The sequence below is a fragment of the Rhinopithecus bieti genome, unplaced genomic scaffold, assembly GCF_001698545.2.
Source record: "Rhinopithecus bieti isolate Rb0 unplaced genomic scaffold, ASM169854v2 scaffold_18354, whole genome shotgun sequence".
Taxonomy (NCBI): domain Eukaryota; kingdom Metazoa; phylum Chordata; class Mammalia; order Primates; family Cercopithecidae; genus Rhinopithecus; species Rhinopithecus bieti.
In genome coordinates, this window is record NW_016809835.1 from 3,399,196 (window position 1) to 3,413,689 (window position 14,494).

The window sequence follows — 14,494 nt, forward strand, 5'->3', positions numbered from 1 at the left end:
GTGAGCCTAGTAATCCCATGCCTGGCCTAGTTGACCAATTTTCATCTGTCACTGTGAACTGCATCTTAAGAGATGTCAATTAATCTCTGATTCAGTCAATTCTTTTTATTTGCTGCAGCTGGAGACCAAGGAGCAGAGCCAGGGGAGCCCTAAGGGAGACAGCTCGCATTGATAATGCCTATGAAGACGTGCCCAGAGCTTGATCAGATAAAATAACTGGTACAGACAGTTCAATAAGATGGGGTCCTGAGGTTTTTTCAGTAGCCACTACATCCATTGTTAAAAAGGAAATAGCACACTGAATATATGTGCTCTTAACAAATTAAAATAATTTCCTTTGTCATGGACCCCAAGGAAAAAAAAATGATTAATAACTTTGAAAACTTACCAGCCAGATTTTCTGAACTCAGGGTTGAACTATTATTTTCTACATTTTTTCTGAGAAGTTGTGAATAATGTAAGTTATTATTTTCTTTTTTCTTTCTTTCCTTTTCTTTTTTTTCTTTCTTCTTTCTTTCCTGAGACAAAGTCTCACTCTATTGCCCAAGTTAGAGTGTAGTGGTGAGATCTCAGCTCACTGCAACCTCCACCTCCTGGGTTCAAGCGATTTTCCTACCTCGGCCTTCCGAGTAGCTGGGACTACAGGCACGTGCCACTATGCCTAGCTAATTTTTATTTTATTTTTTTGTAGTAGAGACAGAGTTTCACTATGTTGGCCAGGCTGGTCTTGAACTCCTGGCCTCAAGTGATCTGCCCACCTCGGCCTCCCAAAGTGCTGGGATTACAGGCGTGAGCCACCGCACCCGGCCTATTATTTTCATTTTTCAAAGAAGGTATGTTCCACCCAGTACAAAGGGTAAAATTCTGGATAAAGCAAATGAATTAATAGCTCACCTTAATAACAAAGGTTGCTCACAAAGTTGGCTTAGTTAACAAATGTTTCTCAAGTTTCTATGCTAAATATTCTCAAAAAAACAATTGCAAGGGAAAACTGGCTGTTTTTGTTATAGGTGACATCCTAACAATAAAAATGAAGTTTGAGAATTAAAGGAAGAGCCTTACTTGACCACTGAGATGATCAGCCATTTGAAACCATTTACTTACGCTGTACTGATAAAAAGTTTGGCATTAGTGTTAAAATAATTCATCTTTTTTTCACCAAGAAATTCCTGGATGGTGTAGTCTTCTATCTGATGCTTTTCTCTGGAAGGGGTAGTTATGAATCTCCTTGCTTAGGTTCTAGATTAATTGGACTATGTTTACACATGGGTGGCAGCATTGTGATTGAGAAGGGCACTTGCTTAAATGGAGCTCCTTTCTACTTCCTTCTTTTACATGGCTGTTGCGGTAAGATGGCTAAGGATTTTGGCAGATAGAAGGAAACCCAATCATGTTTTATGTCATCTCTCATTCTCCTTCACGTATCTCTGTCCTCAGAGGGTCTGCCTGCCCTTACTCTCTTTGGTTATCACTTTTCCTGTGCTTCTTTGAGATCAGGTTCAAGTTTAAGGGCAGTCTCCAGCCTTGACCATGTGCTCTAGCCAAGTTTACCTGAGTTCTGTTCATGGGGGGATTCTCTACAGCTCAAGCCCTATAGCAGTACATTTGTCCTGTGCTTCTGTGTCTCTGCCCCCCATGGGGAAGTCATGGGGGGTGGTAGGGTGGGTGGCAGGATTTGGGTATTTCTTGGTCCCTGGCCCTACCACTTCATTGCTACCTTTCCTGTTATTAGCCTGAAGTAGCTATCAAAGCAGGGCAAAACTACTTCCTTTAATGGGACTTTTGCTCCTAGAAATGTTCAGATATCAGGCATAGAGAAATTGTCTGGCTATTAGACACATTTCCCAAGTCAATATATTTAATGCAATAACACCTCACCACTACCCTAGTGGTTCTCACTCTTCAATCTGCCTAAGACTCACCTGAGGAGCTTATAAAACAAGTTCAGATTTGTGTGCCTCACATCCAGGGTTTTTGATTCACTCATTGCCAGTAGTGCTGAAAATCTGCATTTCTAATAAGTACCACAAATTGTTATAATGTAGAAAACATTGCTTCACTGAAATAGGTAGGAAACTCACCCTTTCATTTTGTCTTGGCAGTAAATCATTTTAATATTTAAAAACTTAAAACAATCCCCAAATAGCAGGAAGGGGAATGAAAATTCAAAAGGGCTTTTAAGATAAAACACAAAATTCAGACCACTGGTGGATTATCAACTCCAATCCCCAGCAATCTGAAAATAATTAGACAGTGTCTTCAAAAATGTTATATGTCTGACAGGAACAGCACAGGAGCCACCAAGCATTTTTATAGAATGAAGCCACAACGAGACTCTAATACGCCACCTGGGTTCCATTTCAGCTCTGCCACCCTCTAAATTTTCCCTCAATTTCTGCTTCAGATAGAATCTACTCATGAAAACACAAACACAGAGAAATTAATCTGGGGAGTTGGTTAAACAGATAGAAGATTGAAAAGACAAAAGAAAACTATTGATGTGATAGGAAGAAGCTACCACTTCTAGGGCTGAGGAATCACTGCAAAGCAGTTAGGGTATCAGGGCTTAGAGCTTGGGGGAGAGACCCCTGGGGCTGGGACCCAGACCTCTCAGGAGGGCACTGTCCAGCTGGTGCTAGTACCTCTGAAGGGTAAAATGAGAGTGGGGATATGAGGACAGACTGGAAACTGGACCCAATTGTGACTACCACAAGAAGCATTGCTGGGTGAAATGACCAAAATAGCAAGCAAAACAGAAAAGGGCAAATCCCTTCTCCCTCCTTCCGCCTTGTAGCCTCCCTCTAATACCTCCTGTGGCAATGCCTAGTAGCAAGCCAGCTGTCAGAGTGAGATGTGGCTTGTGGAGTCCCAGCCCCATCACTACAAAACACAGTAGAGAAGGATGGATTTAGACCTGAGGGACAATAGCTTGGTAACAACCACCATCTACCCCTTTGGCTACTCAACATCCACACACAGCCTTCTACACATTACTCGCACTTGTATCCACAAACAAAAACCACTTTGTGGTTTGCATAACAAGTTGAAACTGGTGTCCAAATCAAGATGCCCTCATCCTCTCCTTGAAATGGGAGATACAAACTTCCAAGAATCATTCATGCATTAATCTCTAGGCAATGTTCATTCTTCTTAAATTTGGCCACAATCCCATCTGAATAAAAACTAAATTGTAAAGTTAACCACAGACAACAATCTTTGTGTAAAATAATATGGGGAAGGAGGAAAGGCAGAAAAAGAAATTGGTTTGTATATACAAATAAATATATACATAACAATTAAGGAAGAAGCTATGCAGAGCTGCTGCCGCGTTTATTCCTACAATTGGCCATGAGTCCCTAGTTGATATTTGTAACTTCTTTCTACCACTACTTAGTCCCTGTTTCCTTTGTCCTTATCAAGGTCTCAGTTGATTAGTTCTTTACCCGGTGGAGTGACCCAAACTTTCTTTTTGGAAGAATCTGAATCCACAATGGTCCTGTGTTTTGGTAATTACAATTTTTCTTTAACTTTTATTATTGGGCATAAAACATGAAGAGAGGTCCCAGAGAGCCCCGTGTTCTAAATATAGTCCTTTTTGCTCCCAAGATGTTGTAGCAATCCAGTTTCCTCTTGGTAATAAAAAGCAATTATCTTGGCCAGGAAAGTAACCCCTTCTTTGCTTGCTGGTTAAGGGTCATGAGAAGTTCAGAATGGCCAAGTGGCAGTGTCATCTTTATATTGTTGTGTCCCTTGGTACACAATAGTAAGACTAAGACCTCCCAGGTCGAAGTTGAAGGACAGTCAGAAAAAATAATGTGAGTAGATTAACAGGTGTGATAGTGAGAGGAGTCACTCCTACTTTTTCTCCTTAATTTCTAGACCCGTCTATTCTGACAATGAGAGAAACAATGCTGTATATTGCTTGCTGATTTAAAGCATGTACTGCATCCCAAAGATGAAATGACATCTATGGCAGATGCTGTGGAACACTGCTTAGATCCACCTTAGGACTGTGGCATTGATTCCCCTAGCTACCAGAAGTGTTGCCTGCTGACAGTTCATAGTACACTCTTCTCTGGGCATTTTCCTCAGCAGGAAAGGAGGCCAAGATTATGTGCCCCTCTTGGTGGCAACCTGCATTCAGTGACTGGTTGATACGGGAATACAAAGGCCTGGCACCTTAACCTCAATTTGGAACAATTCTGAAGCAGCATCCAAGCTCCAGGAAGACCTAAGCATTCAGCTGAAGCCTATGTTGCAACTGCATCATAGTTCAACTTTTCCCTTGTGCAATTCTGCTACCCTCTCTCCCATTAGGCATCGTTTCCTAGAGCATTCTCCAACAAACCTATGGCATTCAAGTGACCCCCTCGGCATCTATTTCTAGGGAACCTACCTAAGATGCTATCTAATCAGGGTGATATCTCCATACTGGTGCCATAACTGTACCTTCAGTAAGCCATTCTACCATTCTATTGGGCTAGCTGCTTCTGGATGATAGCGGATGTAGTTATAGCAGTGAATTTTATGAGCATAGGATCATTGCTATATTTCTTTTGCTATAAACTAAGTTCTCTGATCAGGAGCAACGTTTTGCAGAATACCATCATGGTGAATAAGGCATTCTGTATATCACATATGATGATGCTGGGAAAAGTATTAAAGTCAGGGAGGACAAATCCATAAACCAGAATATGTGTTTAGTCGAGTAAGGACAAATTGCTGCCCCTCCTGGAAGGAGTCCACCATGATCCAGCTGCCATCAGATATTCGGCTGTGATCTTCAGGGAATAGTGCCACATTGGGGGCTCAGCAGTGGTCTCTGCTTTTGGTAGCTTAGGTACTCAACAGTGATGGTAGCCAGATTAGCTACCAGTTTTAAGCTCGTGCATAACCTTCATCCCTTTCATCATGGTAGCCTGCATCCTGTGTACATGGATTCATCAAGGAAACACTCTGAAGTCTGGGGGAAATGACTGACTGATATCCACAGAAAACACCAGCTTGTTCACCTGACTGGTAGAGCCTCCTTTGCAGTGGATGCCCTTGGGTGAGTGTTCACGGGGAACACAACTGTCTTTACACTCTGTGGCCACTTTGAGATATCCTTATACTTGTTCACCATACTTCCTGTTGCTCACATTACAATCTCATTCTTTCTGAGTCATTGAAACCTAGGACACCATTCACCTCTGCCTATGAACCAACATAGATTGTTGGCCATCTCTCAGCTCAGACAACACGGACAACCAAATGTCCTGCTTGAAGTTCTGCTGGCTAGGATTTCTATTCTACCCTATTTCTAGCATCTTTCAGGAACATGATTATGACACCTGATGGGTGTCATAATGCTTCAGCTGTCCACTGTTGTGCAGAATAACGTATACACAAGACCTGAGATTTTTTCTCCTCAGTCATCTAGCTGTGAAGAGCTCCCCAGTAGGCCATAGGTTTGGATTGTAGGAGAAGACACCACTCAGTAAGAGTAAGTGTAAGGCTCTGAACCACCTGTTTATGTAGTTACTTGTAATTCTAGACCTGCTCATGTCCAAGTTCTTAAATACCATTTTTACTTGATAATGAATCACTGCTGTGCATGCACAAATTTACAGTTGTGTGGGCCAGATATGCTCAGATCATGATTGGCAGCTCAGGGGTCATTCAGTGTCCCAGGGTGACGCAGGGCCCAGTAGCCAGGGCCCAGTAAAGAATCATGAACTGTGTCTCAAAAGGAGAATAGCTGCCAGCATAAGCAGCACGGATTTTCTCTAAAACCCTGGAGACCTGTGCTGTGGTTTTATCTATGATTACTCTGTACAGAATCACTACTTACCATGGACACTTTAAGTATCATTGTCTATTAGGGTTCTCCAGAGAAAATGAACCAATCGCATGTAAATATAGATACTGTTCCATGGTAAGCAGGTCTATGCAAACCTATCCTCAAAGGTCAGGGAAACTGAGAGATTGAGGAAAGAGGCTGATGAATCCAGTTTCTCAGAAAGGAACACTTAATAGGGACTTAAGAACAGAGGCCATGTTCCTGGAAGCCATGAGACAAGATGGTGGATACTGTACCGTTACTCACCAGACCCAGAGCTTACATACCTCAGTGAAAGGGTATATGTGCTTCAGAAGAGACGTGTAGAACAATTACTTAAGGTCAGGATTTATGGTAAGTACTATAACATTAAGTTCCTTTGATCTAAGGGCAGGGTTTACAGTAAGTACATGCTCTTAAGCAAGGAACAGCAGATAAAACAGACATTTTAAAGGCATTCCTGGAATGAGTTAGACAAAAGTCAACATGGCGGGTTAGCATATAAGATGGAGTAGCTGTAGCCTCCACAGATGTATAGCTATATAGAAAGATATCTATTTAAATTTTGTTGACTTTTGGTGAGGTCAGCCCTGTAAATAGAGGATACAAGATTCTTTTAAGACCACCACAGAAACTCTCTGGTTCTCTGATTGTGACTTGAGCTGAATTTAAAGACCTGAGCTTGTTACTTTTCTTTTTATAAGTATTGCAGGGCATTCTGAAGTGGCCATCTCCATCCCACATAACTTGCAGCCCATCATTATTGTCATAGTGTTTAAGTGTAGCAGCCAGTTGGTCCCCAAGGCATTTGCTCCAATAGGCAATTCATCACAGCCTACTACAGGTGCTATTTTTATTAGTTTTGATGACACTTCATGCCATGATCTACAAATATCCCATGTTTCATTGATGAGGACTCAGCATTGTATTTGAGGCCAAGAATATGACCAAAGCAATTCCAGAATCCCATCTTCACAGGTGTGTTTCCTAACTCCACTGTGAATACTACTTATCAGTCAGAATCACTTAGGAAAACAGAAACCATACCAGTTATTTTAATAGAGAGAATTTGATATAGGAAATTAGTTTAACAGATATTGGAGGGTTGAAAAGGCAAAAAATAAACACTAAGGCCACTTAGACTTAGTGAAAACAGGCTGGGGGAACCAAAGGAAGAGGTTGGGCTTATATTAGAAAGCAGAAGCTTGGAGAAGGGCCCTTGTGGAGCTGGGATCCAGCTCTCTGAGTAGAAAATGTCACTCGGCTAATGCTGGCATCTCAGGAGCTTGGACAAAGAACAGTGGCTGGTGTTGGTTTCCCTGAAGGGGCACAGCAAGGCTGATTGGAGGGCAGGAGGAGGGTTCTGGAAACTGGAACTGTTACTGCCAGGATGAAGAACTGTTGTTGGAATGACACTGACAGTAACAGCAAGCAAAATAGAAACTACTAAGTGCCTTCTCCTTCCTCCCACCTTGAAATCTCCCTGTAGCGTCCCCTATTGGCAGAGCCTAACTGGAGCACCCTGGAAAAGGAAAAGTGTGCTTTGCAGAGTCTGAGACAAAGAGAAGTTTAAAAAGGTGGGTTTGGAGCTGAGTCACCATAGCTTAACAATTGTCATAGTTTTCTTGACTGTAACCTGGTTGTTAAAAGAATGGAATTATGTCACCTATATTAAATGTATAGAATTATGCCTGGTACATAGTAAGTATTCAATAAATGTTTCCCCTTCACTCATCAATTGAGATGATCATGTGTGGTTTTTCCCCCTTCATTCTGTGAATATGCTGCATTACATAGATTGATTTTTGTATGTTGAACCAGCCTTGCTTTCCCCTTGGTCATGGCGTTTAGTCCTTTTAATATGCTGTTGAATTCAGTTGGTTAGCTTTAAAAAAAAAAATTGCTATTTACCCATCTAGACAGAGGTGGGGCTTTTGGAAGAAGCAGCTGAGTCAAAGTGACCTTGAAAATGTAGTTGGAGAACTTTCTGATCTTTCTGCTCCAAAAGCAGTTCCAGTTTGCATTCATGAGCTGTCTAAAAGAGGGTGATCTGTTCCCTCTACTCTCTCAGGCTTCCCAGTTATTCTCGGTGGATATAGCTAAAGGCAAATAGAAAACATAAATTGAGTGATTTAGAAGACAATTTTGAGATCCTAGTTTTTTTTCTAAATGTCAGGGATTGTTTTGACTGTTAACTTAGGACTTAAGAACCTGAAAATAATGTCAGGCTAACTTACCAGAAATTTATAGTTAAAGAGAAAATCTGGCTTTCCTGGATCTCTGATCTAGCTCAGTGGGAAAAGGCAGCCTGTTCATATAGCAACCCCACTCCATCCTTGCTGCTCCAAGGCACATCTAGTAAGATACCTCAGGGGTCACCTGCTTGCTTTCCCATCTGTTGGGCAGTGAAGTAGGAGATTACAAGCCTTGTCCTGTAGCAGGGAGAGGGATTTTCGTGGGGAGAAAGTCCTCTGGTCTCCTAGAAGCATTTAGGGTTAACCTGAGGTAGGGTTTCCTAAGATTTATTGATGATGAATCACCTGAGGTCCTTCCCTTGGATACTTGGTTCTGTTGGTCTGAATTGGGAGCTCACATTTTGTCCTTTAAAAAAGTGGCCCACATGACTTCTTTGTTGAGGGAACTTTAGGGAGCCCTGCCTTCGGGCAAGACGGCAGCTCTCTCAATTCTGCAAAAGGGAGCTAATATAATATTTAACTACTGCAGACAGCATCTGCTTGGATAAAATCTGTCTAGGAAGGAAAGAAGGCTACAGTTATTCAGTGGAGGAGGAAACTCATGGGGCTGTTTGGAAGTTTTGCAGTCATGAATGACAGAGATAATGTTATTGAAAATTAAACTGTCTTCTCTACAGCAACTTGGGTTTGGTTGCAAAACAGCAGGCTCCAAAACACAGCTAGTTGTTTCACCTTGGAGACCAGGAACTGTGTGGCCACCATGGAGGGAGGGTCCGAAGCATGTGTCCCAGTGAGCCAGGTCATACCTGATGCTTATTCAACCCCTGGCAGTGATGCAGTGCATAAAAAGGTTTCCTACAATGTTGTTCCTCTCCCAAGGCTAGAATTACTCCCCAAATGCAGAAAGCAAAAGGCATATGGGGTTGGCCAGAAAAGAACAGGATCTTAGGGCTTTGTGAGAACTGTTACTGAAGTTTAAGTATCATCACAGCTAGGGGTTCGTGAAGTAGATAGGAATACACATGCGGTCAAGAAATAGGTGTCTGTCTACTCCTAATGAGCTGAACCACTAGGAAAATCAGGTTAGACTCCTGTGCATGTGTGGATATATCAAGGGCCCCGTTCACTGCTGGAGACCCTTGAGGGAGCTCTGTCATTTCTACAAACCTGTGTTGGGGAGGACCAAAACAGGGTCTTATGGCAGCATCTTAAATTGCTACAGAAGAGTACCTCCTGGGGCCAAGGCAGGAGGATCACTTGAGTCCAGGAGTTTGAGACCAGCCTGGTCAACATAATGAGACCCTATCTCTACAAAAAATTTTAAAAATTAGCTGAGCATTGTGATGTGTGCCTGTAGTCCTGGCTACTGGAGAGGATGAAGTGGGAGGATCGCTTGACCCAGGAGGTTGAGGCTGCAGTGAGCTATGATTGTGCCACTGCATTCCAGCTGGGTGACAGAGTGAGACCCATGCTCTAAAAAAAAAAAAAGAAAGAAAGAAAAGAAAAGAAAAGAAAAAGAAAGATGGACTCAATAAGTTAATTTTTGAATGTGTGAATGAATGAATGTGAATTAGAGAGACAGCTTGCCATTGACTTGCAAAACAGAGACCTCCACTTGTTGACAATACATGAGAAAACTTCAGGCTTCATTTCTCAGACCTTTATTCTTCTAAACAAGGTCCAGCCCTCTGTGTGTTACACCCTGTTAAGCACAAGCCCTGAGTTCTTCTATAACTAATTTAGACCTGTGATTCCTTGGCTCTCACAATCCTCTCCGCTCTAAGAAGCAGGGTGAGCCCACAAGGAGCAATGGAACAGGGCAGCGGCCGCTTGGAGGACTTCCCTGTCAATGTGTTTTCCGTCACTCCTTACACACCCAGCACCGCTGACATCCAGGTGTCCGATGACGACAAGGCTGGGGCCACCTTGCTCTTCTCAGGCATCTTTCTGGGGCTGGTGGGGATCACATTCACTGTCATGGGCTGGATCAAATACCAAGGTGTCTCCCACTTTGAATGGACCCAGCTCCTTGGGCCCGTCCTGCTGTCGGTTGGGGTGACATTCATCCTGATTGCTGTGTGCAAGTTCAAAATGCTCTCCTGCCAGTTGTGCAAAGAAAGTGAGGAAAGGGTCCCGGACTCGGAACAGACACCAGGAGGACCATCATTTGTTTTCACTGGCATCAACCAACCCATCACCTTCCATGGGGCCACTGTGGTGCAGTACATCCCTCCTCCTTATGGTTCTCCAGAGCCTATGGGGATGAATACCAGCTACCTGCAGTCTGTGGTGAGCCCCTGTGGCCTCATAACCCCTGGAGGGGCAGCAGCCGCCATGCCGAGTCCTCCTCAATACTACACCATCTACCCTCAAGATAACTCTGCATTTGTGATTGATGAGGGCTGCCCTTCTTTCGCGGATGGTGGAAATCACAGGTATGGCATGTCTACTGGGGGAATGCACTCCTTCTAGCCATCTCCATCGTGATCTGTGGCTATTTGGTCCATGAATAAGGTGTTGGGAGACTGTGAATCCCTGCTTAGCCTGTTGCCCACGATGGCAGCCTTGGTTCTGTGAATGGTGCTTTGGACCATAACGTACCTGTGTTTTCTGCTCACATTTCAGGCCCAGTCCTGATGCTGACCAGGTAGAAGAGACACAGCTGGAAGAGGAGGCCTGTGCCTGCTTCTCTCCTCCCCCTTATGAAGAAATATACTCTCTCCCTCGCTAGAGACTATTCTGATATAATAATACAATGCTCAGCTCAGGGAGCAAGCGTTTCCGTCGTTGTTACCTGACAACCGTGGTGTTCTGTGTCGCAACCTTCAGAAGCTGCAGCAGCGCCCAGGCAGCCTGACAGAGATCATTCAAAGGGGGAAAGGGAAAGTGGGAGGTGCAATGTCTCAGACTGGTAAAAATTAGGCTGGCCCGAGGCAATTTTCCTCTGGAACAGTTTCAAATTCCCTCGGGTAAGAAATCTCCTGTGTAAGGCTCAGGAACAGGAATTTCACTTTTTCATTCCCCACCCTTCCCCTTTCCTGTAGGAAGGCATTGGTGGCTCAATTTTAACCCCAGCAGCCAACGGAAAAATCATGACTTCTGAGACTTTGGGAGTTTCCACAGAGGTGAGAGTTGGTGGAAAGGAAGGCAGGGAAGAGAAAGCAGGCCCAGCTGGAGATTTCCTGGTGGCTGTCCTTGGCCCCAAAGCAGACTCACTAATCCCAAACAACTCAGCTGCCATCTGGCCTCTCTGAGGACTCTGGGTACCTTAAAGGCTGTAAAACGAAACAAAACAAAAACATCAAACCAATGAAATAAAATAAAGCATGTCTCCTGCTAGAATAATATTGGATACCTGGCTAAATTACACAAAATAGACGGTAGTAGGATAACGCTGTGAATAAATCCTTCCCTGATCACTGAGTCACAGTGACCCCTGGCTGCTGCTGTTCTCTTCTGCAAGGTTGACGCTTGACTTGTGATGTACATGGGTGGGCTCTTGGTCCACCCCAGGCTGGGGCCTGCGCCAGGCATGAACTAACTGGGCCCAGCGGCTGACAGAACACAGGACTTTCCTAAGTACCCGTAGGTCTGTGGAGCGAGACAGAGCAGAGTTGCCATGTCAACACATGGGGAATGATATGATAGAAACAATCTTTATGACTAAAAGAAACTCATCTTCTTCATTAAAATCTTTGGTGTCCTTAATCTCTCTGAATTTGGCTGTGTAATAAACAACTGGAACTGACTCACAGACTTCAGAAGAGACAATTTAAAACCATTAGGTTTTAAAAGAAAATATTTGCTTTGGGCTTCAAAGGCAATGCCACTCAAGGTAAGGGTGGCACATCCCAAAGGATGTGCCACACGGAATGTAGCAATTCTTTAAAAAATGATGATATCATGTTTGTATATGGAGCGACTTTTACTAATTTTGATCAGAAGTATCTAGCTTTCAAAGGATATGAGTGAAGTAAGCTTGGTACATTATTGTTGTTATTTATGTTATATCTTAGGGACAAAGTCTTTTCACATCCACTTTCATGTTTGATGATAGTTGATAGGTGGAAATGATTTCATTTACAGAAACTAGCTTTATGTTCAACAGATCCCTAAGACACTGATCCTTAGCTGAGGGCCATTGGTTTTGGAGAAGAAGTTTGGTGACAAGGACCAGACTGAGTATCACCAGTGGCATGCTGACCAACAGATGACACTTTGGGCCCTTCATGCCACCCTAACCTTGAGTGCTTCTTTCACTGTCTCCCCCCAACCCCTGCCATCCTCACCCACCCCATAATTTTATGTTCATAAATTTGGGCTACAATGAACATTAAAAGTAGCTCAAAAAAGAAAACCTTGTTAGGGACGTGCATCCCCATGTGCAGCTGGGGAGGGCAGGGCAGCCAGTTTGTCTTGGAGATACCTGGAGTCAGATATGCAGGGAGGTGGCCTGGAGGGTTGGGATGGTTAGTGTCAGGCAGCAACAATTCCTGTTCTAAGACAGAGGGAAAAATGCTAACATAGAGGTCATTTATGCTTTCAAAGAGAGGGCTTCAGGGCTAATGACTTCAGGAGCTCGAGGTAGGAGTAGGGTCTGCAGCAGTCAGGGATCAGAGAACGGGAATTTGTTCATTAGTGCAACATTTATTTATTGAGCATCTACTCTGTGTCTGGTCCGGGTCCATCAAATGGAAACGTAAATGAAAAATTCCACCACGAAGAGAGCATACATGGTTCTGCCCTTGCAGAGCCTCTAGTTTAGTAGTCTATTGGGGAGAAAGATATGGATTCATTATCTGTATTAATCATCTATTAATTATTCTCTGACACCACTGAGAAGTCCTGTGGCCCTAAGAGGGATTTGGACTCATCAAAGGGTCATGAGGCTTGCTTGGGGAAGTGAAGTCAGGGTCATTGCCTTGCATAATCCCAGGGAGCACTGTTCACAGGGACATCTAAGTAACAGGTGTCTGTGGACCTGTGGAGACTGTGCTAGGAGCTAAAGGAACAGTGGCTGTCTACTAGACAAAGAGGAGAGGGCAGGAGAGAGGGGCCTGGCAGAGCCCCATGTGGGAGGCAGTATTAGGAGGCATTTAGCAGGCTGTGTCAACCTTTTTATTTTTCTGCTGCCACAACCCTCAAACAGAGGTGCCTTCCAGTAAACAAGAAATTATACCCACCAATTTTCTTGCTTTGAGACAACCACTCACGCTATTTCTTTATTTGGGAATTTCAGTGGCCAACCTGATGGGAAGCCCACTGAGTGGCTCTAAACTCTGACTTCCAACCAGGTCCTTGCTACGTCTCTGACCAGCAGGACACATTCCCGACAGAGTTTCTGGTTTGTTGTCCAGATATTGGCCTTTTATCATTCCTTCACTCAGTATCTCATCAGGGGTGAACCATGGGAAACTATGATCTGGGGATACTGATTGGAGTCCAGCTTCTGCCTATGCTCTTTTCCCTTAAATTATCAGTGGAGGAAGCAGCTCTGGCTTGGAGCAGGTGCCTGAAGTTTTGGTGTCCAAGCCAGAACCCACAGGGCCTGGTCAACCTTGTCAGTCTTGTCAAACATTTTAGGCTTTGTTTAAAGAGCAGTTGGGAAGCCATGGAAGTGTTTTTCTGAAGAGGGAGCTGTGATCAGATTTTGCACATTGACTGGTTAGGGCAAGACCCAGAGGGCATATGCAGGTATAACATTCACTTTGCTGGTGACATTCAGAGCCAAGTGACCAGAATATTGGGAGCCATTCTTCCCTTCTCCTCCATCCTCAGCCTGCAGAGGGGCCATGTGGTGGGCATGCTCTGGTGATCTACACAGAATTAAAAATAAAGTTAAAAGGTCTTATTGATTACAGGAAAAGAGTTTTTTCTTTGCTTTCCTTTTCTTTTCTTTCTTTTCTTTTTTTGAGAAAAAAAGAAAGTTTCGCTCTTGTCCAGGCTGGAGTGCAATGATGCGGTATCAGTTCACTGCAACCTCTGCCTCCCAGGTTCAAATGATTCTCCTGCCTCAGCCTTCCAAGTAGCTGGGATTACAGACATGCACCACCACACCCAGCTAATTTTGTATTTTTAGTAGAGACAGGGCTTCTCCATGTTGGTCAGGCTGGTCTTGAACTCCCAACCTCAGGTGATCCCCCTGCCTCAGCCTCCCAAAGTGCTAGGATTACAGGTATGAGCCACTGCGCCCATCCACAAGTTTCTTAAGAACTTGTTATCTCCTGGGAGCACTTTGGGCTGGGTCTTTTGGCTAGAGTGACTGCTAACAGCTGATGGTTTTGATGGAGCAGGAAAGGGATCATCCAGGTTTGAGAAACGAGGCTCAGACACCAAGGGGAAGAAGCTTTCACAAAGCTCTTAGGACTTTTCTTTCTCCCTTTGGGCCACTGGAGGGCCGATCTCTTGTGCAAGGAAGCTGTGTTTTCACTGCCCTCTGGGAAGTGCCTTCTAGAGGTGGAGGGCTTCCCAGATAGCC

General features: G+C 43.9%; 1 protein-coding gene across 1 annotated transcript; it reads left to right on the plus strand.

The window, feature by feature from the left end:
* Window positions 1–9,750: 9,750 nt before the first annotated feature.
* Window positions 9,751–11,293, plus strand: TMEM174 (transmembrane protein 174). Its single transcript, XM_017890654.1, has 2 exons — window positions 9,751–10,451; window positions 10,642–11,293. The coding sequence occupies exons 1-2, from the start codon at window positions 9,826–9,828 to the stop codon at window positions 10,745–10,747; spliced, it is 732 nt and encodes a 243-aa protein (XP_017746143.1). The 5' UTR covers window positions 9,751–9,825; the 3' UTR covers window positions 10,748–11,293.
* The last annotated feature ends 3,201 nt before the right edge of the window (window positions 11,294–14,494 follow it).